Raw genomic sequence first — 24,543 nt, forward strand, 5'->3', positions numbered from 1 at the left:
TCTGTCCTTGCGATAAGGCAGGGGGTCTAACTGAGCTAACACAAGCTGCCTACAGATGGCTAAACTAAAAGAGCATACCGGGCCGGGCGCGGTGGCTCACGCTTGTAATTCCAGCACTTTGGGAGGCCGAGGCGGGCGGATCACGAGGTCAGGAAATCGAGACCATCCTGGCTAACACGGTGAAACCCCGTCTCTACTAAAAAATACAAAAAATTAGCCGGGCATGGTGGCGGGCGCCTGTAGGCCCAGCTACTCGGAGAGGCTGAGGCAGGAGAATGGCGTGAACCCGGGAGGCGGAGCTTGCAGTGAGCCGAGATTGCGTCACTGCACTCCAGCCTGGGCGACAGAGCGAGACTCCGTCTCAAAAAAAAAATAATAATAATAAAAAAAATAAAAATAAAAGAGCATACTGTAACACACGCCCACTGGGGTTTCAGCTGTAAACATTCACCCCTAGACCCTGCTATGGGGTCGGAGCCCCACAACCTGCCCGTCTGCATGCTCCCACTAGAGGTTTGAGCAGCGGGGTATCAGAGAATTGAGCCACACCCCCGTCGCACGCCCCGAGAGCAGGACAAGGGAACTTTTTCTGTTTTAATATCACAGATTTGAGATTCCCCCAATATCATTGGGCTTCCCCTGTACCCAGACTACCTCAGAAAATGAGATAAGGATACCTCTTGAAGGATGAGAGAAAAAGTACAATTGAAGAGTTAAACTTTGAATTGATTGAATATTTACCCAAAAGAGACCGAATTAAACCCAGAGGGAATGAGAAACGAATAGGTTATCTAAAATCAGCGCTTTCATCAACCCCAGCATCATTGCAAAAAGCAAAATAACCAGTTACAGAAAATAAAAGGTCATGTTCTATATGACATCAGAATCGTAGCATATAAAATTTGAGCCATGCTATATTCTTAAGAGGTGGTGTAATGTACATTGTCATTACTTATTCCTAACAAATCTTGGTACCTTTAGACATTTTGGAACTATAAATAGACAACTAAAGTTATAGCTAAGTTCCTAGAATAGGAGGCTCCCATTGACATGGAGTTCATACCCAGAGAGAGAAAAACTGGGTGAACAGCATCCCTTAAAATGCTATCCAACCACATGTGTTTCTGTGTAGGTGTGCTATGCATTATGCTAGAAATACACGGAAGCTCTAGGAAGGGAAGCATGATCACCGTATAGAAGAACACAATTATTCTCATAATGCAGGGCTGAAAATCCCAGCCTGAAAAATCTTGATTCTCACTTAATCTGTTTCATTTAAATTTTTTTCTAACTTAGTAAATGCCATCAAATTCTAGTAGTAACCACACTTGATTCAAAAATCTAGAAGTCATCTTTGATTCTTCTCTTTTTCTTATCTGCACAGCCAATCCATCACCAAGTCCTGTTAGTTTTTCTTCCCAAATGTAGCTCAAAGCTGCCTACTTCTCCCCTCTGTTGCCACTCCCATCTCTTTCCCAGACTACTAAAATAGCCTAGCATTCCTGCAAACAGTTTTGTCCCTGACAATTCATTCTCTATAAGGAATCTAAAGTGATTTAAGTTATCTATGAACTCCCTTTATAGTTAAAATGAAAACAAAATCCTTACCATGGCTTGACTCCTGAACTTTATTTCCTGTCCCCACTGTTACCCTCCTCTGGTTCTCTAATCCCCAGCAACATGGACCTCCTTTCTGGTCTTCAAAGTGACAAGTTTTGTTTCCCCACAGAGCTTGTACAGTTGGTATTCCCTCCTTCTTGAAAGTTCCACCCTGTAGATTTTTACATGGCAATAAGCTCTTTCTTGTCAACTGGATCACAGCTCAATGCCACTTCTTCAAAGAGAACTTCCTGAAGCATCCCATCAAAAGTAGACCTCCTTCCCCCAACGTTCCCTTGTTGGCTTGTTTATGGGTATATAATCCAGTTATCTCTTGGGACTGTAAGAGATACAAGACCCTTGAGGGCAAGGGTCTTATGTGAGTCTTGTTCATGAGTATATAGGTATTCTATCAATATTGTTCAATGAATGAATGAGTAAATAAATAAATAGGGTAATGAAAAGGAATGGTTACCTTCTTCCCACTGCTTCCTTTTCACTAACTGGGAGTCACGACACTCCCAGTTTCGTCATGACTAGGCAAACTCACTAGGAATCAGGCAACAAAGAAAACAAAAAATATAGTCTTAAAGAGAAATATGCAAAGGGGTTAAAAGGGAATTAGGGAAAGAAAAATCTTAATTTAGGAAAGAGAAGAAGAGGAGACTTCTTTAAAACATCATAGCATCTCCTTCAATGCTGGCCCTTCCAATTCAGAAATATAAAAGGAAATGGCTATGTTTTACGAAGTATTGTGTAAATTGTATTTTCTGAGTTGAAATATATGAAATCCACTAGGTAATGTGTTACCTAATTGGTGAATCTAAAGAGGATTTACATTACATCAAAGTGAAGATTTCAATCTACCAAGTTCTCATGAAGTAGTATAAGCATGTTAACTAACATGAAATACAATGTCGGATTTCATCTTTTTCACAATTGAAGGATAAACAGGTAATCAGGGTAACGGTGATCAGAAACAAAATACATTGTTTACATTTCAATTAAAAATTTACCTTAAATAACAGATTTCTTTAAAAATAGCTATTTTAAATGTTTATTAAAATTACTCTGCTCCAGGGACACTTGAAAGACAGTGACATGAGAGTACTTGTGTAAAACTTCAGAAGTGTAAAAGTATATGCTTACATTCATACAAATTGACTTGTCAATGACTTTTAAGAGTAGAAATTTAGTATAATTATGCATAACACACAATTTTTTGTTTTAATTGCAAAATTATTTCATTTGACCATGATTGAACCACTACATAATACGAGAAAAACTTGTTTCTTAATCAAAACATATTAACTAGCCTATTAATAATCAGGTTCCTAATGTAGCACCACATTCTGAAATCTAAAAACTACATTCCTATTATGTTACAGATTAATATCTGTTCTCAGAACTATTTCCAAAAAAAATTATTACCAGACATAAACTGTGTAATAAAGGATAATTCCATTTGGCTCCAGAGGTGGTTGCCATGACAACTTCACCGTGACACCAGACAACTGTTTTACAGAGAAGTCTTGAGGGGGAGAATCAGGAGCTGTAAAGTTAGGGTATAGAATAATGTATTTTATTAAACATATATAAGAAAAAGTTAACATGGAAATGCACACAATTTTTATTATAAACTTTCTGGTAAAGGAATTAGTTCAGTGCTTTTCTCCAGAAGCACAAGAGACTGTTTACTTTCAAAATGAGATGATAAAGGAAGATTTTGCATGGTGGCATTAGAACATCTGTTTCTATGATTCAATGGAAAAAAATATTTCATGAGAAAGTAGAACAAGGGGTATGTCACAGTGACTCACCTACTGTTCAAGTACATCTCGGTCAACTGTCATCCTCTAATAAAAATAAAAACTTTATTGAGGGTGAATAAATATACAGTAAAAGAGATCCCTAGACAATAAAAAAGAGGTGGGAAAAAATCACACATTCAAGAAGTTGGGAAAGTGATAAGCACAACATTGAGAAAGCAGTTAAAATGACTGACCTCACAAATGATGAAAACTACATTCCTCAATCTCTATTGTGTCATTAAAAAGTAAAATAATATCAAACTCAGTTCACTCAGTCTTCAAAATTGAATGGTTTACAAAGGAAATACCAATGTAGCACGTAAATAAGAAAATAGTTTAGAATCTACTTGTAATTCTGCTATAATAGTGTAAAATACAAACACATTTGCTATTCAGCATTGAATAAGCAATAAAAACATTACTGCAAAATAGTTAGCCAACTTTATATTTCCATTTAGGTAAAACATTTAGAATGACATTTCTCAGCTGCTGTGTAACACCACAGTAATGTCTTAGAATAATGGAATGCAACTTTTTACATGTAAAAAAGGAAAACACTAAAATTTGGTTCATTGTTACAGTTATGCACGGAATGTGAATTCATAGGTAGCTAACAGAAATTCTGAGAATTTGCTTACATCTTTAAATAATGTCAATTGAAATATAGTTCATATATAGATCACTATTTCCAATAATTTGGACAGAATGCTACCTGACTTACTTCAATATTTTTTCTTCTTTACTTCTCTGAATAATCTCAGCTATAGTTTTATGTGTTCCCATGTGTTCATGTTTTCATTATTTAACTAACAATAATTTTCCACAAAAATTGTATTGAGCAGCAGAAAGTTTATGAGACATGTTATAAGGAATAATAGCGATAGCTGTATTTGGTATTTTCATTTTGTTATTTTCACTGGCACTATAATAATGTTGCTATCAAATATTGATTATCACAGGAATGTATACATCAGTTAGAGATGTCTGTTTCCCAAGATAAGAATTATCTCTGAAAATTCTCTTTCATTTGTCAAAGCAAATACCTATAAATATTTTTCCTAGCATCCTTGTAAAATCTGTTTATTGTTTACAAAAGGACTTCAATTAAAAATAGCAATAACTTAGAAACTAGTATGTTGCAACTAACCATTTCTACTCTGTAATATGCTTTAAGATGCTTATGTGGAATATCAGATAAAGCTTGGTGTCTTTAAAAGCTAACCTTCAGTAGATCTCTGAATATTATGTTCTTAATGTTAAACATTTTATTGCTAAGTAAATGTAATTAACATGTCTATCTAAAAGAATGCTGCACATCCACTGTAGCAGACTAAGTTTTAATCATTTTGGCATATGTATTCTAAAATATTTTGGCATATGTATTCTAAAATATAATCTAACAAAATTGAAACTAGAAAAATTACAACTTTTGCAGTGCATTCAATTTGTCATCTCAGAGCATCTCAAGGTAGCTGAGAAGGAACTTCACAATCTGTCACTCCTCTACCTGGCATGAGAACTTCACAAACCTCTCACTTCTCTACCTGGCATGATCTTTCCTATTTCTCACCCTCCCTCTTTATTCATTTTCATATCACAGTTTCTACATAACTTCCACAGCTACACTTTACCTCACACCCCAGAGTAGCTTAGGTCCTTCTTTTGTCCTGGTGAATAATTTGGGGGAACATTTATACCAGTAATTAAAAATCATAATATCTGTCCACGCATTTGTCAAATTTAGGTCTCTTGTTCTAACCGTGAGCTTCATGAGGGCAAGGAGTTCCTAATTCCCAAATAGGCAAATTTTCTCATATCTTTATCCATTCTCGATTTTCTGTAATTTTTCAACAAGGGAGTCTTGTTCTTTACCCTGTTCCTTAGAAATCATATGACTTGGCCAAGAATTTAGATGGAACTTTACCTTGAGGAAGCATATTTTTAACAGCCCAGGTAATTCAGATGCACAACATACTTTGGAATTATTGACTTGAGTGGTAAAACCACTGCCTGCTCAAAATATGTGTTCACTACTGGTCTCATTCCATCATATAAGATCTCAAATTCTTATCATTAGGACCTTTTGATTAGATTAGTTATAAAGAAGTAGGTACTATTTTCAAAAAGGCATTGGTAAAATTTTTACTACGTATAATCTTAGGTATTATATAAGATAGAAAGGAGCACTAACTTTCTTCCCTAGTTTTTAACCATTGACTCATTTGGAAGATTTTTTTTTATTAAGATAATTTTAACTATGAGAGCAAGGAGAATCTATTTATGAAAAAAAAATTAGAATTTGGGCGGGTAAGTTTTGATGGAAAAGCAAGCGTTAGTAAGTAGATGCAATGACCAGGGAAAACTGAGCCACGGAGGCATCCCACTTAGAAACTGGGGCAACCCAGAGAGCCCTAGCCAAGCTGCGTTGGTGAAATTCTTTGGTAGAGGTTAAAACATGGAGAGACCTGCAAAAAGAGAAGAGGGATTTGAAGACTTTATTATTTTGAAAAGAAAGAGAGCAATGCAGGGAAAAGTCTCCCTTCCTGGCAGTGTCTAAGCACATTCTGCCCTTAACATTCACAGGCTATGGCCTAGCTTGAAGATGGGGAAACTTGAAAGAAAGAAAGATGAAAAAAAAAAGATTCTCCACAAACCCGTACGACACTTCCAGGCCTACCCTTCGTGGAAATAGGAATTCCTTTTACAGAAAAAAAAATTTTTCTTTAAATATGCAATGTATAAAACATAAAATGCAAATCCTAATCCCAAATATATCTTTCAGAAGTTATATTCTTAGCATAATATATGTCTAACTTGGTAAGGTATCAATGTAAAGTGGCCTCAGTAGTAAAGTTGATTTTATTTGGGTTAGGGAAAGGTATGTTTAAATATTCAATATGAAAGCTACTAACATTGGGGAACAGCATCTTCTCCAATTATGTAGGAACCTGTACAATAGCCTGATCTCATTAAAAGTTAATCCTTAATATTGTAAAAAAGTGCTGAACATTTACATAAACATAATCTGCTTCAAAGCTCATGTTAATTTCTATTCTTAAAAATGTAAAAGTTGAAAAACACAGTCATGACATATATCAGTTAACGTTCAAACCAAATTTTAAGCCTTAAAAATTCCCATGGAAAAACATGACTGATTTTTACAGAGTACTGATGACTTCAGAAAATAAAAGGCATTTTATGCCTGATTTCACTGAATGTAAATCTGATGTTGCTAGCTTCTTTTATACCATGACAATGAAATCTCTGTATAACGCTGGTATGGTACACAACTGATACCCACGACTAGAGGAGTTTTTACATTGTTTCATCCTATATGTGTGTTTCTTGAAATGTTATAGAATCAAAGTATATCAATATCCACTATTATATTTACCATCTTCCTCAGTCAGTATACTTATGGGAGCACTCCGAACTCCTTCACCTTTGAGTGTACTGGCAGACACCTCAATGATATATTGGGTATATTTCTTCAGTCCTAAAGAGAAATAAAATAGGTAAGTTGAAACTTACAAAATATCATTTAATAATATGCAAGAGGCAAACTATGAAATGGCTCTCAACACAATCTTCCAAAAATAAAAACTAAGTGAAAATGTCATTCTTTGGCAATAGTAGCTCTTATTTATGAAGACAAAATGATATAGGATAATGTGGAAAAGGATGCATCTACAGTATTCTTTCATGTGACTTGCAATAAACTCCTAGCTTATTTAACCAAAAAGACAAAACTGTAATACCCTGCATGAAAATAATCTCAAACTATTAACATTAAGCTAGTATTTGTGGCTATTCTGACATTATAAATGCAAATATCCAATATTAGATTTGTTCTTTTACCTTTAATGTTTTGGGTTAAAGAGGTTGTATTTATAGTTCTATCCTCATTTCCATTACTTCTCTTGAGATAAATTGTATATTTTTGTATGATTCCATTGGGACTACTTGGGGGAAGGAATGATAGCTCAATCTCTCCAGAAGAAATATTTTTGTAAGTGATATTTTCTGGTGCACTATCAGGCACTGAAAGAAACAAAAATATAGATACATAAAACAATTCCATTCTAAAAATCTATTCTGCTGAAATTGTCACTGAAGTGCACCAGGTTATTTACATGTGAACCTTCACTAGAATGTAATTGTAATAAACATCCTGAATGAAGTAAGGTATAAATAAATTATAGTACTTACAACTGTATAAGAAAAATTTTCATTCAAAAGAAAATGCTACCATGATTCCACAGAATAACAGTTATAAGATGATACGTTTACTAAAATACTTGGAACTATAGGAACCTATCTTGCACTGAAGAACACACAGATGCAAGAAAGAGAATTTTAAAATACTTAAAACTTGACTCTACTCCTCATTAATAATAACATGAAAAAAGATCAGTAGGTTAGTTTTGGTCGACAGCAAGGTCTATGACAAGTCAAGGAGCCCCTCCTAGATGTGAGGTTGCATATTATGACCTGGCAGCAAAACCACCTCCCAAGAATATGGGATATCATTAAGTAAAACACTAGTTTTCTGTATCTAACAACATTTTTATATTGAACACATTATGCATAAAATGGTTTTCTATGTATATGTGAGTACAAAACTATATACAAGATTCCAATTCTGGTAAAATATTGGAACAGTTACCCTAAACTGAGTGAATATCTTACTTAAAATAACAAAAACTCTGTATAACATTAAAATAAATTTTCTTTAAGAAGTTGTGGTGCTGAAAAGAAAGTTAGAATTCAGTGGTGACTGGCCAAAAAAAGTCACAGGAAAACAAACAAGCAAACAAAATGCAAAGACAGAAATCCTGAGAAGGAAGCTGGTACTAAAGCCAGTTTTGCCTTGCTGTAGACTGGGTAATCCTGGTGCCTTTGCGTTTGTATAATAACATATGTGTAGTGTGTCAGAGAAAGACTATAAAGCCCTGGGGCCAGCTGAAAGATGAGCGATATCCCTGCAGAAAGACCTGAAACCCCCAAAGAATGCAACTTTAACCAGGGTTATTATATTGAACAATTTTAGGGGATACTTTAGATTCTTCTGCATGTGCCATAGAAGTCTATGTGAATGGTAACTCCTGGTCTTGTGCAATGTGATGCATTCATTCTCAGGGAATGGGAAGTGAGAAATAAATCTACCATGTAGAGAGGACAGAAAGGAAACCTTTTTTCGTTGTTGCCACTCCTCTGGGTGGAGAGACAGAAAAGAAATAAATAATATGCTGTTTTGGAATTAAAAGCCTATCCCTATGTTCATATGTTGACTAAATCCATGATATCTATATGTACCCTGAAGAAACCTCCACTTCAGAATTTAAATTAAAATAAAACTGTAGTCATTAGCTGCTATTACTCCTAAGCAACTAGAAGTAAATAAAAATACTTGCTAGAGGAACTCAACTTCAACACAAACCACATAAATTTCTCGCAGCTAAAGTTTCAACGAATATGAGCTCACTGATAAAATCGTTAAACACACAAGCAAATCAGATATCAATAGTGAAAGTCAGCAAAGAAAAAAAACACACGCACACACACATACACAGTAGTTAGATTTTGAGATTCCAGATATTGAAATAAAATAGAAATGTTTAATATGTTTCAAGAAATCAAACATATTTTAAAATATGAGCAAAGAATTATTTAAATAATGGTAAATAACATTAAATAACCAAGCAAGTTTGAAAGAAAACAAGATAGACCTTCTGGAACAGAGCAAAATAACTAAAATTAAAAATCTCTTGAGGTATTAAAGAGCAGATTAGATAAAGAAGAAGAGAACTTTAGTGAAAAGGATGATAGTATTGAAGAAATTATCAAGAATGTAGATCAAAGAAGACAGTTATGGAAAATATAAAATGGCAGTTGAGATATAGATGATATCCAGAGGGAGTCTAAAATAATAGAGAAAATGAAGAAGAAATATTTAAAGGGATAATGGCTGAGGCTCATCAAAATTATTCAAAGATATCAAACATCAGATCAAATAATTTCAGTAAATCCCAAGCAGAAATTTTTAAACCATATTTAGACATATCATTGTGAAAATACAGAATACCAAAAAAGAAACCATCTTAACAGTACCAGAAAGAAAACAAATCACCTACATAGGAATGACAATCAGACTGACAATCAACATCAACTGAAAAACAACTGGAATTCCACACCCAGAAAAATAAAGAGTAGCAAACTAAAAACATATTCAGACAATAAAAAAATTGAGGGATAATGCCATCAACACATCCTCAGTAAATGAAATTGTAGACAATGTACTTTAGGTAGAAAACTATTTACCACAGATGAAAAATCAGAGTGGTCAAGATAATAGTTTAAAAATTGAGTACACAGAACAATAACATAAATAATTAACTTGGAAAGTTAAACAATATAAACTAAACAGGTAAATATTATTGCCATTCAAGAGTCCTGTTACAAGACTCTTTTCTTTCAAATGAAAGAAATTAAACTTTTTTATTAGTATTCTAAATTGAACGGATATAAAAATTACTAATAATAAATTTAGTAGATAAATAATATTCAGAAGCCTTAAAAATGTAGATACAGTGTCCCTCCCCTTGATTGTTACCAGTTATTGGGTTATGGTGTCAAGGCACACTTAATAGGAAACACTAATTTAAGAATACTGATACTTTTAAAACTTTGAGAGGATTGCAATGCAATGCATAGTTTGATGTAGCAATATAATTCCACTATCCTTTCTATCCGAAACATGCTAAATCTTCTCTAGTGTTTCCCCAGGCCAACCCATTACATTGAGAAAAATCCTCAGCAACTACCCTCAATGCTTTCTTAACTTTCTAGCTCTAAGTGAAATCTTGGACCTGCTGAGAAATACTACTACAGTTTAGCCCTCTGGGGTATCATGTTTGTTTTTCTCCCATAGTCCCACTAACCATAGGGCGTAGGAGTTGGGTAGTTGCATTTATTACTCCTTTTTTCTTCCTGAAGAACCACAGATCCTTTGAAGCCCCATTCCATTAGATACCATCACGTGCTACCCCTCTTTAAGACAGACAACTGGTAGGTAATACCTCTGTCACTTCTCTGAACATCTTAAAGATGCTATCACTTTGATAACTGACTTCTTCCCTACTACTCAGAGAGGTCAACATCCATGCAAATGATCTATCCAGTTCCCTGGACTGTGTATTTCTTTATCTCTATAATTCCAATAATCTTTTCCCCCACCTTACTTTACCCCATGGCAACACCTAAGACTTTGTCATTACCAATAACTGCCAATATTCCTCTCTTTGACAACTGACTGCTATCTTTCCAGCTTACTGACTCTTGTACTTTGAATCCAACAATTCTCTGACCCTCATCAAATCTTCACTGTGTATCACCTCTCTTATGCCTTCATTTCCCTACATGCTCAGGCTAGAGTCCACAGTCACTGTAATCACTTCCTAGCAATATCCATCAGTTCCTTCTGTTTCTATTTTACTTTCCTGGGAAAATTACAATTGGAATTAAACAAAACCCTGCTAGCTTCACATGCCCAATGTAATAGCTGAAAATGGCTGAATAAAACACCATTCTATGCTGACTAGTTCCACTTAAATTTATAACATCAAATCTCAAATGGATCCTTTTCCTTTCCTGATAGCTAATGTTTTGTTTTAGTTAATTCAGTCTCCTACTCTTTAAAGTATGTTTTCACCATGTTCTCTCTTCACAAACCTCTGATATGCCCTCCCCCTCTTTATTTGAAGCTAATAAACTTGCTTTTCATTCTATGGCAAAAATAAAAACACTGAGAAGAGAGCTAAATTATCATCTGACTTCAAATTTTCCCTTAACTGCCTTCCCTCTTTCCTCCTTTCCAAGCTCTATCCCTCCACGTCTGCACTGGATTTCACTCCTTCTGCCTATTCAGAGACTTTACACTTGAAGTTAGTCAGAGATACATGTGAACACACATACACTGTAATATACATTCTGGTGTTTAAAAAGTCTTCTTTTGATTGCACTTGCTCCTTCAGCTATTACTCAAGTCTACTCTCTACTTCTTATCAAAATTCCTCAAAATTTGCCATTCCTCATTTTCTACATTTTTTTTTTGCCTATCATACGCTGTTAATCTCACTTCATTTTTCTTCATTTTTTTTTCTGTAAAATCTACTCCTGTGAAGTCACCAGTGACCTCCATTCTTGCCAAACACTGGTCAATTGTATGCCCCATCTTACTCTACTTGTCAGCAGCATTTGACATAGGGAATAAACTCCTTCTACTTGAAAATCTTTATTCACTTGGCTTTGAAGGCACTATCTTCTTCTGGTTTTCCTTCTATTTCCAGTGACTTCTGCTTTGTCCTTGATTAGCTCTTCTTCTTCTCGAAGTCTATGTGTCGTATTGCCCACAACATAGCTGTAAGATTCTTAACGTCTCCCCCTGTTGTCCAGTGATATGATTATCCTCATCCCTTGATTGAATACCAAAGATGTGGTGAGGCTCCAAATTATATATTCAGCTCTGAATCTTTTCCCTGAGCTTTAAACTTATTTATCTAACTGCCTTCATAATGGCACTTGGATATTTCAAACATATTGCAAACAGAACTCCTGGATGTTCTCCATATTGACCTCTTCCCTGGACTTCCCCATCTAAGTAAATGGCACTACCACTCACCCAGATACTCAGACAAACAATCTAATAGTTTATCTTGATTTTTCTCTTTACTTCAACATCCAACATATTCAGCAGCAATCTTTGAAAACTGTAAATTATATAATGTTCCTATTTCATAATTCTCCAAAAGCTCCTCATTAAAATTAAACTCCAAAGTTCCTAGAATGGCACCCAAGAATCTCATGATCCACCTCTGCCTCTCGCCTCATCTGTGAATTCTCTACCCCAACTCACACTGTTCAAGTGACAGAAATGCCCTGCTCTTCCCCAACTTCACGGTTTTTTTCCTCTACAAGAAGTTGGCAATTGCTATTCTTCCTCTGGAACACTTTTCATCCTTATCCTCATCTTATTTAATCCTATACCTCATTAATATCACTGGGCAAATATAGCCTCTCAGTGAGGCCTTTCCTCAGTCCCCCATCTCAAATAGTCCACTCACTACTCTTCCTTCCTCTCTTCTATCCTTGATATTTTTCACTTAGTAAAACTTACCATTACCAAAAATCACAAATTTGTTTACTGATTTATTTTCTAATTTCTAATTTTCTGATTGTCTCATGTCAAGTTTCAGGAAGGTAGAAATTGATTGTGTTTTGTTTACTGCTACAGCTATACTAGCTAGTATGGTGGTAGAACATAATATGGAATCCATAAAAGCTGTTCAGTGAATGAATCAATATATTTAATATGATACAGAATATATTAAAAAGGAGAGAAACTCACAGGTAAGGAACAGATAGATATAAGATTGGGTTGAAAAACTCTTTAATTACAAAAAGGGAATTTGTGATGCTATGCTTGAATTTTATAGCTCAGTGTAACTTCTGATTTTGAAAATTTCCCATTAGATTTAAGTTTTCTCTCTGCAGTTGTCTGCCTACCACCAGTAGTCACTGTGTAAATATGCATTACTGACCCAAGGCTGATATCCTTTGCATTTTTATTCATTTACCCTTAGGGAATAACTAGTGCTGGATCATCAGGTAGATAAAGCAAGACAGACTCAATGACTTACTGATTTTGAAGAGTGATGATGCACTTAGAATTTTCTGAAATAGCATACAGTGTCCCCCAATTGTAGAAATATTTTATAAAGTAGATAACTGATGAATAAAAAGAATGATTATAATCAGTTGGAATAAGCTGAACCTATTAAAATTCCAAAACAAAAAAAATACATAGTCCATGATGATATTAAAAAAGGGAAGTTACCTTGAATCTGCCAAAAGACTATTGTTTGGCATATATAGCTTTAATGCATGCAGACAAATTTTAAAATGTTATTCATTAATACAAATAAATTTATGGGGGTCTACACAAAATTTTGGTCAACATCTAAGTTATTATCCACTCATAGTTGTTGCCCCGAATCAGACAAGGTGTTTTGTTAAAGGTTTACTGTAAAGATGGTTATGTCTTAAAAAGGAAAGGGAATATGTATAGATCATCAAAAGAGTAATTTGTAATGGGAACTTCTCAAAGTAGTATTTACGATTATTACACCCTAAGTATGAGAAAATAAAAACTAATCTTGAGCTTATTGGAAAGCTGCACAGTCTATGATTAAAACACACACACACACGGAGATACACACACACACACACACACACATACACACAGAATCAATCTTGTATTGATCTTTCCTGCTTGAACACAAGGGTGTTTTACTTCCAAGCATTAGTAAACTCTATTTCTCTTAAAAAGATAAGGCATTTAACCAAATAATTTACTCCTATTTTTAATTAGTAATATTAACACATCACTGAATTAACACATCACTCTATTTCTCATGAAACAATATTGAAGAGTGGGCCCATAATTTTTTACATGAGTAGAAGGTATAATTACTGTATTTAATAAGATTATTTTGAGCCTAAACACAGAAAAATAGTTTTCTCTTGAGCTCATCTTGCTTCAAATGACACTTGAGACCCTACTTAACATTCTAGCTTCCTCTTTTGCCAAAGGAGCTAAAGTGGGTAGTTTAATAGTAACAAACATAATCTAGGAAAAGTCACTAATGTAGATTCCATTGTCTTCCATTTTCATCCAGGTGGAAAATGCACAGACTTGAGACTACCCTAACTTAGGACAGAGAACCAGATATTAGGAAGATGGGCAATAAACCCTATACTCTTATTGTTAGGCCTGGCTAGGGAGCCATGGGATATGTTGGTTTCTCCTCCTCTTTATTTTTTTAGCCATCTCAAGAGCCTATTAAATGAGGCCTGTAATGGGGGTCAGGAGGCCTATAGTCAAGCCCCAACTTTACTTCTCATGTACTGTAACTTATGAGTCCTTTTACCCAAATGGTCCTAGGTCTCCTCACTTAAAAAATAAAGGGTTCTGCATGTTTTCTAAGGTACTTTCCAAAATTAAAATTCTCATTTTAAACTAAATCTCAAAATTTATATTCACTTCAAGTTTATTGTCCCTGCCTTTGAATTAAACTCATACAAACAGACAATAAAACAGAAAATAAAATTACAGTTTCAATACTAAGTAAAAGATTATGTGCATGTAATAATCAGAAAACAAACAAATTGCTTTATAATTCATCATTCAAATAAGGTGTTCTTGATGCTATGGCCACTTAAATGAAATACTTGATAAGCATTCATAAAAATGGTTATTATTTCATATCACAATAGAATCTTTCAAAGTTATTACTTTCCTCCCCATGCTGAGCAGAAGCCTAATGACAAAATATCAGTGTAACAATGAACAGAGAGATCTTAGATATAGTTTATAATTTACCAGCTTTGTTGATGACTTCCAAAACAGCATGTGCTGTGAAGGGGAAATTGGTTTTACAGTCAGATGGGTTTGGATTCTAATTCCAGCTCATCACTTTCTAGCTGGTGCCATTAGGCAATTAAACACCCATCAACTAATAAAACTTAAGGAGGGAAGGAAATCCTTTTCTTCTACACTGCTTTAGCCCCAGTAGGGCCTGGTATATTATAAATATTTTTTGAATGAATGAACCTCTCAAACCCTCCATTTTTCATTAGACTCAGTTTTCCGTGAAGATAACAATAATGTATTGCTTTAGTTTAGAATTTTTAAAAGACAATTTCTGTGAAACCTATTAGCAGGGCCTGTGACCCTTAATAGGTGCTAAAAATATGCTTGTTTCATTGCCTTGATCCACTGCAAAATAAAACCGAGTCATTAAAGAGCAAACATTTTTCTCAAAAATACTTATTTTAGGTACAATATCTACAAAAGCAATGAAACATGCCAATATATGGATTAATATCAATTAAATGTCACTTCAAGGCTCTTGATAATGTAAAATGCTCCTTTCATTACTTTCTTATTCCTGCGCTTTCAACTACTGCCATTATCTATGGGCTCTTTTGTATCATCTCATTGTATTCATTTCTGTGAATAGTCTCAACAGGATACTTTTCTACAAAAGCTACTTTACTAGATTTCAAGATCCTCAAGGTCAAGACAGAAATTCGTATATAGTATCTGGCTGAACTATATGAAATTGCTGATATTTGGCCATTTGTGACCTATAAAAATTGTCATTTCATGTGGTTCTACCAGTAGCTAGTCAGTAAATATTTATTGTTTTAAATGTACAATTAAAATAGTAACTTTATATTTAGTTATTAATTCTCAAAATACATTGTAGAATTGGCCTAATAGTTATGCCACCAATATATAATTGTAACGCAATATAAATAACAAAATAAGATTAACAGACACACTGTCTTACTCTAGTTTCACCAAAACTAAAACACAAGTAATTCCTTGCTTGTATTATTTCCTTTAGATGGGATATCCTCTCCCAACCCATCCAGCAACCTCTATAACAGGGGTCCCCATTCCCAGCGCCATGGACTAGTACCAGCCGGTGGCCTGTTAGGAACTGGGCCACACAGCAGGTGAGCATCATAAAGCTTCTGTATTTATAGCCACTCCCTATCGCCTGAATTACTGCCTGAGCTCTTCCTCCTGTCAGATCAGTGTCGACATTAGAGTTTCATAGGAGCGCAAACCCTATTGTGAATTGCCCATGCAAGGGATCTATGTTGTGTGCTTCTTATGAGAATTTAATGCCTGATGATCTGTCATTGTCTGCCATTACCCCCCAGATAGGACCATCTAGTTGCAGGAAAACAAGCTCAGGGTTCCCACTGATTCTACATTATGGTGAGTTGTATAATGATTTGATTATATGTTACAATGTAATAATAATAGAAATAAAGTGCACAACAAATGTAATGTGCTTGAATCATCCAGAAACCAACTCCACTCCCCTCCCTAGTCCAGGGAAAAATTGTCTTCCATGAAACTGGTCCCCAGTGCCAAAAAGGTTGGGGACCCCTGCTCTATAACATCCTTCTGCCCATTCCAACCTCCTCATTAAGATCCAGGCCAAATGCTGTCTCCTCCGTAAGTCTTCTCTAGGCATGCCATTTTTGTGCTCCCACTCTGCACCACTATCTATATACATACCTCATTAGAATCTCAGAATCTATTCCTATGAGTATGTCTCACTTTTACCTAATTCGAAAGCAAGTAGCCATTCAACCTAAAATTTTTAGGTACATTGAAAGAATCCCTGGTTTCTCAAGGTCTTTTCATTTGAAAATTCACAGATTTTTATTAGAAGTTCCCTTATATATATCAGACTTAAAAATTTGTACAATAAACCTTTTCCTGCACTTATGTCTGAAAAAGAAAATTAATTTCTGGATTATACAAAACAAAATAATGAGGGATTTTAGGTTATGTAAAATGTAAACAACATGGCGATTATCAGCTATGCTTACTATATCACTGTGTATTATTTAAAAAACAAAGCAAAACAAAAGCTCACCAGTCTCCGAAGTCCTTACAGAGAGTAAAGAAGATACCCGATTGCCATGACCAAATCTGGTATAAGACCTTACAGAAATGTTATAGAGGGTGTGAGGTCTTAAGTTCCTTAATATTATGTCTGTTGTTGATGTGTTCTTCATATGTAAAGTATCTATATTTTTATATAGCACTTCATAAGCAGTAATGATCCCATTGGGTTTTTCGGGTGGTGACCACTTCAACCTTATTTCATCTGCGGTAACATCAATTACTTCAACATCTTGAGGTGATGATTCCGGTTCTAGGGGAAGAAAAGAAAATTTTTAGTACCTATATTTTTATTGATGTTTGTTGCTTTAGACCCTAGAGGTAGCATGAAGTGAAGGCAGTGAGCATGTACAACCACTTTTTTAAAAAAATTAAAACTGCAATTGATATTCTTACCATCTTCTGAAGTTCTCACAAAGATGTCATTTTCTTCAGACAAAGAACTTTCTCCAACGTGGGTTGAGGCTGCCACTCTCATTTTGTATTTTGTGTATTTCTTTAACCCTAAAAGGACAAGAGACAAACTGTTTAATGTCCTTAAAATAATATTCTTGGGATTGGTGCCATTTAATATAAGGCTAGTAAGAAGAATTTATATGGGGGACTAGATATCTATATTGCTTCCAAATAATTGCAGTCTCCTCAAATTCTTGGGCTTATAGGCCTTTCCATGTTGGTGACTTCAAGTTCTTTCCTAAAATATTAAGGCAATAATTCAAAGTTGCAAAAGTAACTTTTTGGCACACTGCAGGGGGTATAGTTGACTTGGCACAAATACCATGTCAGCTGATTTTTGCATATGAGTTATTTTGATATACCAGATACAGTATTCCTTAAGTTAAGTAAATTTCTATGAAGCTTGTGATCTGATGCTTTTTACTTCATTGTGGGTAAATCTAGTTAAAGAAAAACACATTTAATCGAGTTACGTATGCAGGTATTTTAAAAAGATATTCACGGTGACACAAAACAACAAAACATGAAGTGACATAGCATGTGTTCTATAGTATATAAGGCACAGGGAGATGGGCATATTTTCCACCAGAATAGAAATGTAAAACGGACAACAACAACAACAACAAAACATTGTTTTCTACCTGTTATGAGAAAGCTGTTATCTATAGTAGTTATCTGGAATGCTCTGTTTGTATCCAGTTCCATTGCATAAATCGTATAGTGAGTTATTTTTCCATTGGGATATTCTGGAGGATCCCAATATAACAAAATAGAGGAAGAACTAATATTTTTATAGTTTATAATTTTAATAGAGCTTGGCACTTAAAAAGAAGAATGAACATATGAATGAAAAAAAAATTATCACAGTGTACAACAGCAATATTTGCAGTTAATTGTTTCAAAGGAAATACATCCTTACCTTGCTCACGTGTCCTAACACTGAGAACTGTTGGTGGTCCTTCTCCCATGATAGTGAAAGCAGATACACTAATCATGTGCTCAGTGAAAGGTACAAGTCTCCTGATAACATAAGACAGCTGTTCAGCTGCAATGTCAGTAATATACTGATTCCTTGTAATTACTGTTTGAATTCAGTAATAAGAGAAAAAAAGAAAGGCTTCACAATCAAAATTATTTTTTCTTAGACTATAAAATCTTAAACCTGACTTCTCCTTATTCATTAATGTCTCCATGCACACCTCTATTAAAGGTAGATGTGTAATAATAGTAAACATAAAAATATTAATTTTAGAGATTGTATTGAATATTACTATGAATTTCTGAGTACCTCCCAATAATAACCACAAACATTTTGTGTTCATAATATAATTTTGCTAGTTTTTACACATCACTCTGAAACATGACATTAGTGTTTTTAAGAAAACATAACTTTCTTAAAGAGACTGGTTAGGAATGTTTTCTGAAAAGAAAGAGTAGGCAATAATATATAATTGAAATATTATAAATCAATACCAGGATTTAGTAGAAGAGTAAAAGAAATATATAATTGAGATATTATAAATCAATACCAGGTTTTAGTGGAAGAGCTAAATAAATAAAGAGTTCTATTTGGACTCAAATTTCACCATACATTCGGTAAACCAAATAATTCTTTAAAGCAAGCATGCTTGGATAACCAACAAATAAATATCCCAGAAGGATTTTAAATGTTAGATCTTCACTTTATTTAGAATTTGTGCTTCTAAAACTCTTAAGTAGCAATTAGGCCAAACTTGAGATATTTAAGGGAACGTCTGCATCAGAAATCATGGGACTCTTAATTTTCAGTATTGCCCGCCTGTCTTCTTTGCACAAGAAAAATGGATCAGTAAGTGAAATATAAACATCTATTGAATGGAATGTGATTTTTTTTACTAATTCTACCACAAATAGAATAACACTTTTAATCTTGAATGGGACAAATACCAAATTAAAGAAAAGGTAATAAAATATTCTTCTCATTTAACACTTTAGAAAAACTAGAGAGATAATATGTGTCAGGTGAGTATTTTTAATTTGCCATATATGACATTCTCCTTTTAGAAACTGTAAGAGCCACTGACACTGAAGAGCAAGTGTCTACACTAATGACATCACCACATCGTTGGGGTCACCTACACCTGTTTATCACACCATGCACTAGAGTTGTAACTTTCTGACCTATTTACCTTTAGTGACATTTGAAAACCTATTAGTCAAAAGCTGTAGAGAATGTGAGGCCTGTAAATGATTTGAAGATATGTTAATCCCTTCCCATCACACCTGCTTTGGCAACTGTAATAACTGATTGTCTATGCAGCTTGGCCAGAGACTCTAGGGTGCTACTTTCTCCAGGAAGAAGGTCAAATGGGTTAGGAGGGGCCAGCTTCTGCCTGTGTGGCATTTCCATTTGTTGCATGAGGTTTTCCGACAGCTAAAAAAAAAATCCGACTCCAGCCCAAGGACCATTAATAATATGGCTGAACTCTAAGCTAAGGTTCATTTCTGTGCTAGCTAGCACTGGTGGTTTAAATGCACTTTATAGAAAACCAAAATTCTACCTACCAACTGGCGAAGTCTGGTCTTCAGCTCTGTTCCTTGCAGGAAAGTTATTATCTGGATGACTGTTATATATAAATGTAGCAAGTGAGTGAAGGTCAGATGACATCTCTGCTGAACCCTCATATAATCCTACCATTGGCTCTACTATGTTCACAATTTCTGGAGCCATGGGGTCATTTATATACTGTAATTAAAAGTATATATTTTAAAAGACTATGACAGTTACACTTCATGACTTAAATCAAGTATTAGTTTTAAAAAACATAACTTTGGAATCATGCTGTTATAAAAGATAACATATTTCCATGACCACTGTCTTCTTTAGATTCCAAAATTTCATTCTCCGGCTACTAATACCATGAATCATTGTAACACATTGTGATCATTGTATTTCCTAAGAGAACAATACTGTATTTTGGGAAGAAACAGATTTTGCTCTGACCTGAGTTAGTTTCTTTATGGTAAGATAAGACGTCCTCATGCAAAGGTTTCATGACTGAGATATTGTAACTGCTCACCCCCAAATGGTAAGTGTTCTAGGCATACTGATGTATTATAATGTGTTTTGCTTCTCTAATTACCTGTCCTCATTTGTATACCATATGTGAGAGGTCTACATGCCTGCTTGATATACATCAATGTTAATAGTTTATAATAGAGTGAAGTTACATACCAGAATAAAACTACATGGTAATATTAATAGTTTTCACACAGGATTCATGGCATACCTGTCAAGACTCTGGACCTAAGGAATATTTAAAGTAACTGCAATTGTTCCTAGATCCTATAATGTAATTCACACATGTCAAGTTCACCAAAATGGCAAATACTGAGGTGAAAACATCAGGAACAAATTATGGATGAATACAGTAGAGGTTTTCATTGAGCTAACAAGATGATTCTCATTTCTTCATCCCCACTAGCATAATTGATTGAAACAAAATGGCGAAAAGGTGTTTTGGCCAAATAATATTGGATATTTGTGTAGAATGTTGACTTTGGAAATAAGACTACACATAAATCAAAGAAAATGTTGCTTTGTTGGAGTCTAATCAGAACATACCTAATCAACATAGGATGTGAAGATAATCAAGGAAATCTGAATGTGTTCTAGGTATTAAATGATACCAGGATGCTATTAGTAATTTTGTTCATTGTGGTTATGGCATTATTTTATGGGTGGAAATGTCCATGGTTTTTAGAAATTCGTGCTTAGGCATATAGGAACAAAATGATGTTAAGTCTGGAATTTATTTAAAAACCAGAGGCAAGAATGGCAGCCTATTGATGATTACTGAATCCAGGTGGCAGGTATATGGAGGCTTATTAGACTCTTTTCTGTACTTTTAAACCTGTTTGAAATTTTCCAAAATAAAATAGTTTTGAAAAAAAGAATATGCTGAAAAATCTACTCTCTTTTACTAATTTTTTTCAAGTTCTGCTTCAAAACTTACCTCCAAAACCCCTTTTTTAAAAAAAACTTCTATTCCTTATCAATTCCAGGCTCTTTTACCCTCAGAGTTTATATTAATTCATAATATAGGTTTCAGTTGTTTATAAGTTTTGGTATATCTGTCTTTTAATTATCTTACATGTTTTGGAGTTGTCTTCATTCAGAGAGCCAAAAACAGGTTTTCTAGGCCTTAGGAATATCAAAGCACTTAATATTTTCCAAAAAAGAAAGTAGGTGCTCAGGAAAAAGTTCAGTAAAGCAAGAAATTTTATGGCATTTCAGTTAACTATCTACAATGGCAAGTTACTTAAATATTAACTCTTCTGAAAGATAAGAGAACGGAGAAATGAGTCAAAAAATCTTCAGTCCTCCAAATATTTACAAAATGCAATTATGTAAATCTTGTTACAACTCTACCCAGAAAAGTGCTGTCATGAAAAGCAACAGGTTTCCCATAAAAGCTACTTTTTAAAAGTTGTGATAAAGAACTATGGATAGGGAACTCTATATGGGTTTGATCCTATGTCCTCGTATGGGACAAAATAAAGGTCTTCTATCTTAACAACAGCTCACTTCAGCGCTGCCTCCACAGGGAAATTAGGGAGGGCAGGAATCACAAACACATAACTCAGAGAAGCTCTGGTGTTGCAGTCAATACTTTATGCCCAAACCACACAGCTGTTTCCACTATCAATCAGTCACCCTTTGAAAATCTACTGTGTACAAAGCACTATAGAATGAACTATAGTGAGGTAGCACAAAGAATTTCCCCTTCAACTATGGTTTTGCATTAAATCTCTCAATATTTTCTATCCCATGTCAGACAAATTATTGAGAGTTAAAGCATAGCATCCCATCAATCACATATGTTAACCATCTCTGCTGACAAACTACCATTTCAAAGTGAGAGTTGACCTGAATGCTTTTGACTATGTGAATGACTCCCAAATTCTGATATTCTGACATTAGAAAAACCCTCCATAACTTGGGCAATGATTTGAACACTGGCTTTGTAACAACCCAGAATGTTATCACTAAGTGTGTCATGTTGCGAATATTTCTCACAGTTAACCTCTTAAGAAAAGACATTAGGTTAGATGTTAAGTTTTCATAATGAGAAAAAAAGTAATAATATTAAAAGTAAAAATGTTAGGAAAGAATTTGGACTGAAGAGAGTAGTGGGAAGGGGCAAAGAGAAGCAGCAGTAGAAATGAGAGAAATAGGAGGGAAAAGAGTCCATTGCAACACCTGAAAATTCGCATCTCACTGATTTAATACAGGGTTCTCAACCTCAGCACTACTGACATTCTGAATTAGATATTTTTCTGTTGCGGGGGCTGTCCTGTACATTGTAGGATGTTTAGCAGCTTCCCTGGCCCCCACCTACCTCAGTTGTGACAATGAACATATCTTCAAAGATTAACACATGTCTCTTGGAGAGCAAAACTGCCCCTGGTTGAGCACCACTGAGTTAGGGAATGTCACAATTCGTCAACATGAAAGGCCTTGCATATGCTGCCCAGGAATTCTTGGAATTTATGTGAAAGAATTAGGAGTCTTCAGAGATAAATTCCTACTCCACCTGAATAAACCAACTTGATTTTCCATGTAATAATCTTCATTATAGTGAATGTGATTGTATTTTCTAAAAAACCCTATCATATCTATCAGTTTGGGGCCACTGGAGGTCTGCTGAATTGAATTAATGAAATGTCTGACTTATTCTTAAGAAATGCTTCTATATTTTAACGTAGACTAAAACATGATTTGTACTGTTATCAAGAAGTGGTAAAAAGAAAAATTTTTTTAATTAGCATATGCTTGGAAATCTTCTAAAGGATACCGTATCATTCAACACATTATTCAGTGAACGAATCTTTAAGTCTTGACTCCGTTTATGTTCCTAATGCTGAATAAAATAAACCTATCTTGAGACATTCCTAAACTACTCTTGGGTTCTGTCCTCAGCCTCATTCCTACTAACCAGCCAGGCACTTAGCACAAGACTTTCTTCTTACATTCACCAGTGACAAACGTTGATATTCTCAAGGAATATGTTGGATGAAAAGATGCATCTATATCAATCTCAGAAGTCTGTAATACTAGGCAGCAATATATCCATTGGAGAAAAATGTCTCAGGTTTCTAATAGAACAAGTACCGGATGGGATCTGACTGTGAAGTTCAAGCAAAGAGCAGTCCACGGAAATGACTTCAGGGTTTTTTAGACTTCAGTCTCAGTGGAATGAGGCTCCCAATGAAATGATTTTTTTTTTTAATTTCACTGTTTTGAAAGAAGGAAGAAATTTACATTGAAGGAGAAAATAATTATGCTCAATTTGGCTCCATTCGAACTCCATACAGAATATTGTGTTCAGTTGAGTAAGAGGATCCTTGACAAACTGGAAAATATGCACAGGAATATAATCCATGATATGAAGGACGTAGAAGCCATGACTAATAAAAACTAAGGATATTAAGTCTTCGGAAAACTCTGACCATTATCTTCAATGAGAAAGAGTTAAATCATTGTTTATTATTGTTGTTACTGCAAAAGCTAACATTTTAAGCTACTGTGTGTTACACAGTGTTAAACACTTTTACTCATATGATCTTGCTTTATTGTCCCCCAAAGAGATAGATGATTTCTATCGCCATTTTACAGTCATCTGTTCAAGTTCACAAAACTAGTGACAGCAGAGGTAGGATTGGAACATTTTTCCTGGCTCCAAAGCTCATGTTCATAACCACTAGAATCTACTGTGTTGGTCTAGAGAGGAGACTTAGGACAAACTGATGAAAATTAAAAGACAAATATTTCAATTCAAAGTAAAGAACACTATAGTTTCTTATTCATCTATGGGTTTCTGTGCCTAACAAGAGTGCCTAAAACCTCATGATTACTTAAGAAATAGATGCTTATGGGACCATAACAAAGAATACTTCAAAGCTTATAGGATAGGAGCTACTTTTGCAGTGGTACATATCCTATAATAGTTGATCAAATATTTTAGCGGAGGTTGGATTCACATCATTTATTAGGAATGTTATAGATCAGATTCACATAGAAGTGTGGAAGTTGAAATAAAAGATCTCAACCCTGAGACCCATTTTGCCAATGTAATTTTCAAATAT

The 24,543-nt window shown here is 34.6% G+C and overlaps 1 protein-coding gene across 1 annotated transcript in view; it reads right to left on the reverse strand.

The window, feature by feature from the left end:
* The window catches only part of PTPRQ (protein tyrosine phosphatase receptor type Q), a 211,279-nt gene that overhangs the window by 160,374 nt on the left and 26,362 nt on the right, over positions 1-24,543 (reverse strand). The window contains exons 10-17 of the mRNA XM_030821837.1: positions 19,960-20,140; positions 18,335-18,496; positions 18,057-18,236; positions 17,356-17,463; positions 16,931-17,212; positions 7,269-7,451; positions 6,805-6,906; positions 3,031-3,151 (exon numbers count right to left, since the gene is read on the reverse strand). Of these exons, the coding sequence (XP_030677697.1) occupies positions 3,031-3,151; positions 6,805-6,906; positions 7,269-7,451; positions 16,931-17,212; positions 17,356-17,463; positions 18,057-18,236; positions 18,335-18,496; positions 19,960-20,140 (1,319 nt within the window). The remainder of the gene's footprint in view (positions 1-3,030; positions 3,152-6,804; positions 6,907-7,268; positions 7,452-16,930; positions 17,213-17,355; positions 17,464-18,056; positions 18,237-18,334; positions 18,497-19,959; positions 20,141-24,543) is intronic.

Source organism: Nomascus leucogenys, chromosome 10, assembly GCF_006542625.1.
Source record: "Nomascus leucogenys isolate Asia chromosome 10, Asia_NLE_v1, whole genome shotgun sequence".
Taxonomy (NCBI): Eukaryota; Metazoa; Chordata; class Mammalia; order Primates; family Hylobatidae; genus Nomascus; species Nomascus leucogenys.